Source organism: Rutidosis leptorrhynchoides, chromosome 2, assembly GCF_046630445.1.
Source record: "Rutidosis leptorrhynchoides isolate AG116_Rl617_1_P2 chromosome 2, CSIRO_AGI_Rlap_v1, whole genome shotgun sequence".
Taxonomy (NCBI): Eukaryota; Viridiplantae; Streptophyta; class Magnoliopsida; order Asterales; family Asteraceae; genus Rutidosis; species Rutidosis leptorrhynchoides.
In genome coordinates, this window is record NC_092334.1 from 377,306,155 (window position 1) to 377,310,514 (window position 4,360).

At 34.1% G+C, this 4,360-nt stretch overlaps 1 protein-coding gene across 1 annotated transcript; it reads right to left on the reverse strand.

Moving 5' to 3' along the window:
* Positions 1-1,024: 1,024 nt before the first annotated feature.
* On the reverse strand, positions 1,025-3,078 carry LOC139892083 (nuclear intron maturase 1, mitochondrial). Its single transcript, XM_071875120.1, has one exon. It carries the CDS (start codon positions 3,076-3,078, stop codon positions 1,045-1,047), a length of 2,034 nt encoding a protein of 677 aa, XP_071731221.1. The 3' UTR covers positions 1,025-1,044.
* Between the last annotated feature and the right edge of the window lie 1,282 nt (positions 3,079-4,360).

Sequence of the window (4,360 nt, forward strand, 5' to 3'; positions counted from 1 at the left end):
TGTAATAGTTTAGTAGTTGCCATCTCCGCAACTTGCGTTCTTTAGCTTTGTTTCGTGATGGTTTTCGTTTGATTGTTCGGGTTTCCCCCCCTTAGTGGGCTCGTTGATTAATATATTCTTGCCTTTCGAAAAAAAAAATAACCGAATTAAATTCCATCCCTACATGCACGTTTCTTTCTTCATACATGACTTCCCTTTTTAATCTTCTTCTTTGATACTAGACCAGCGTTATTTTGAGGCAAATAAATTTTAATGAAGATAAAAATACCAAGTATATGTACAAGAGGAATTCATCATCTGAAATGTTGCAGCAACGAAATTATATCTAATTCATCAGTTCCTAGACTATTATGAATGTTCATATGCGAAGAACAGGACCAATTAATAGTAGTAGCAGCATATGCACGATAAAATTCTGCAGCAGTTTATTTGCGTGTTGACTCATCCGATACCCGTACGGTTGTTTGTTGTTTGTGGGAATACTATAGAAACCATAATTGATTAGCCATTGATGCCATTAAATTGAAGATGAAGTATTTTGGTATCCACCTGAAAGGCTGAAACTATTAATGTGTATGTCATTAAGTATCGCGTTCGGACAATCGGACATTGATCTTTACCCCGAAACACTTTTGTTTCCTTGATTTCCAACTGAAGTAACCGTGTATCCTTCTTTGCATGCTTTCAAGTTGGGATTTTATATCCAGTTCCATCCAATCCATTCTTTTTACATGCATTGAATAAATATTCAAAGTATAAAAAATTTGGAATAATGCAACGATTGTCAATATGAAACAATTTAATTTATAATTGAAAAATACTTTTGTTGCAATTTAATTTGTAATTGCAAATACATTCGTGTCCTAATCAAATTACAAAGAGCAACTTGCACCTGCACCGATCGTACATGGTTTACACAAGTTACTCATATGATTCTTATCCATAAATAATTACATCGATTGTCCTTATCTATTCTTTGCTCGAACAAATTCTGGTTTTAATCATCCCATGTGAAATGCAAATCATTTCCTTCACGTAACTAAATTAAGCGCCTGGCTCAGAAGGAACACTTTTCCCTTTCTGAAACCCTAAATTTCGTGCCCCGTTTGTTTTGTAATCCCATACAATCTCACCAAGCATATCTTGAGGCAAACATAGCCTTCGTTCTTTTACCGATCTTTGTAACTCACAAAAGAATTTTAAATCCTGCAATTTAATATAATCAAGCAACACTTGTTCATGATGTGGGACCCAATTCCTTGGAAACGGCGTATAATCACACGATGGGATCATTTTCAATTGAGAAAATCTAATTCCTTCAATAGCATCAGTAAGTCCTAATCTTAACAAATCTGCATATTCTGGAGTCCTATTATCCATACTCTGCCTAAGTGGACGGCTGAGATCGCGCGATCCTTTCTTGAAAACCTTTTTTCTCGATTTCATTTTATACCTAGCAGCGTATAATTTAGCCACAGAGTTTCGAATCACATACACACAAAACCCAACAATTTTCTTTCTATTATCTGCATACTGATACCAATCAGCCATTGTTTCAAGAAACTTATTCATTTGCGCGTTTGTTTGTGCTTGACCACAATAAAGCATTGGTGTACATGGTAACGGGTCGGGATCTTTATCACCTTTAACTAACTTAAGCTTTCGAAATTGTCGTATACATTGTTGTAAACTTGCAGTCACAGAAAGCAAAATCCCAACACTTTTTTGAGTTACAATATGACCACCATTTGACGCGAAACGAATAGTTGGATAAATTAGTCTTTGAGAGATTACATGATCAAAAAACTGAACACCTCTACTTATATGTTCAATCTTCATTTTGGATTCGTCCAAATTAAACCCATATTTGTTTGCACAAAACTCACTTATCATATTCTTAATTTCCACCGCATCATTTCGAGATCCCCTAATCCCAATTAAAAAATGACCCCCGTAACGAATATAATCCATCTTTTTAGTTTTATCCTTCCCACCCCCACGAACAAACTCGGGCCACGATGGAGTATTGGGCCCACAGCCATTCGAATTATCATTTGATAAGCAAGAAAACTGAATGATTTTTTCCTCCATCAAATGGTCTAATTCATTAAGCCATATGTTAGCAAGTAAAGGACTTAATATTCCACAATAACCATAATTGGGTACCTTTGAAGCTTCCACAGGTGCAAAATCATAAAATATTCTTAACCAATAAGGATCAGGTTTAGCTTCATTTTCATCAAGAACTTTCTTACTCTTCAAGCCCTTTTTCTTTCTCTTTTTCCTCCACGATATTTCACTCGAATCATTACTCGATTTTGGTGCCCCTTTTAGTCCTGATTTGATCAAGTACAAAACTTTATCATCCGTCACACCTTTTTCAACAAGTTCAATCATCAATTTAACATCTATACTATCAAAAACTTGGGTCAAATCCCCTTTCAAGAACCACACATACCCAGCAAAATTACTCCTAATTGTCCTAATTACAGTATGCGCATTTCTCCGAGGACGAAACCCATGCGATTTACATGAAAACCTAGCTTCAAAAATCGGTTCAAGAATCATCAAAAGCAATTCTTGAACTACACAATCTTGAAATGGGGTTTCGTCTGAATTTGATAAAGATTGAAGCTTTCGATTGGATAGCTTTGAAAAGGGAGTTCGTTCATTAGGGTTTTGAATATAGGGTTTTAGGGCTTTCATGTTCCATTGAAATTGACCACGAACGACGGCGTTTCGGAGAGAAATGAGGTCGGCTAGGACGTGCGTTTGTACGGCGTGGCGAGCTGGGAAGGAACCGGTGAAGTGGGCGCAGGTACGTTGGTAGGCTACGAGCCATAGGTCAAGTTTTGAGAGGAAACCTGTGAGGTTTGAGAAGTGGGTTTGTTTGTGGTTTGAAAAGGTTCGGACCCACAAATCGGAGAGAACTTGAAATGGGTCTTCTTTTAGCAGAGAGTGTGGGTCTTGCTGGGGGGACGGTGGTTCACGGCGGCGGTTCCGGTGATGGTTGGGAGTAGAAAAGTGTGAGAAGGTGCGGATGCAGGAAAGGTGTTTGATTTTAGTCCCAAGTGACATTTGATTTGGGTGGTTTTGGAACTACCATCAGTTGCATGAATTTTAATGTCCTTAAACAATGTCAAAGCATTTTTAAGGTACAAATCATCATCATTCATCGTTAACTTAAACAATCAGATAAACTTCCACAAATCAATAATCTATCTATATTTTTTTTATTAAAATCTTATAATGATAATATCATTATTACACTAATTCGTTTGTTAAAAAAAATTCAAAAAAACAAAAGAAACAAAATCTAGACATGGTGGGTAATGTCATTAATCTAAATAATTTTAAATTAAAATTAAATCTTATTAATTAATTATAACTATTAAATTTTATTAATAATTATTTTAATTATTCAAATTAAATAATATTGAATTATTATTAATTATTTTGAATTGAATACGAGAATGTATAAAAGCTAGGCAGAAGGAAACCAACTCTAAATTTATATTTTAATTTAAACTTTTAAATAAAATGACAACCAATATTATCTCTTATGATTGGATGTGGATTGTTTAATATGCATTTTAAGTGTTTGATGCAATGTTCAGCTGATGAGTTTCTTAGTCGGACTATGTGGTTCCACGGGTCATTAAACTAAATGACATTAGCATGTACGTTTACTTAATACCTAAAACATATCGTTAAAATGTTTCTTTTAAACAAATTCGTGATTCCATGGATCATTTCACTAGTTAATTTTTTGGTTGTCTAACTTAGCTTTTATAGACTTATAGTAATGTTTAAGCAATTTTTTGATACGAGTATTTTATGCATAATTAATTATATTAGCATGAGAGGTGGTTATTTTGGTGTTATTTGTTTTTAGCCTTCATATATTATTATATCATATGTCTTCGTATTTGTAGACGTTTTTACTGTAGAATGTTTGTTTTTCTGAAGATATAAGATAAGATAATGTCTTATTTTACATGCAAACTCGCAGACTTAGAAATATATTGTTTAAGTGGTGCAGAGAAGATTAAGTTATTCTGTATATATAAAAAACAAACAGTTTTCACTATTCAGCATCAGCATACACACTTTTAAATCACATCTTCTCAGCTTCTCTACATATATAATTCACATATTTTCAACGGTTATTCTTAATTGATTAAATCACAAAGAATTACAACTATCCTTGGCGGAATGATAGTTAGTTGATACAGATTTACCTAAGTATAGCTACAGAGTGTGTTCTAAGCTATTACACGTTTTGAACTCTAAATAAACAAACCCTCACCACCAGTTGTTACAATAGTGGATACAACACTTTATAGTAGTCCTATTATCC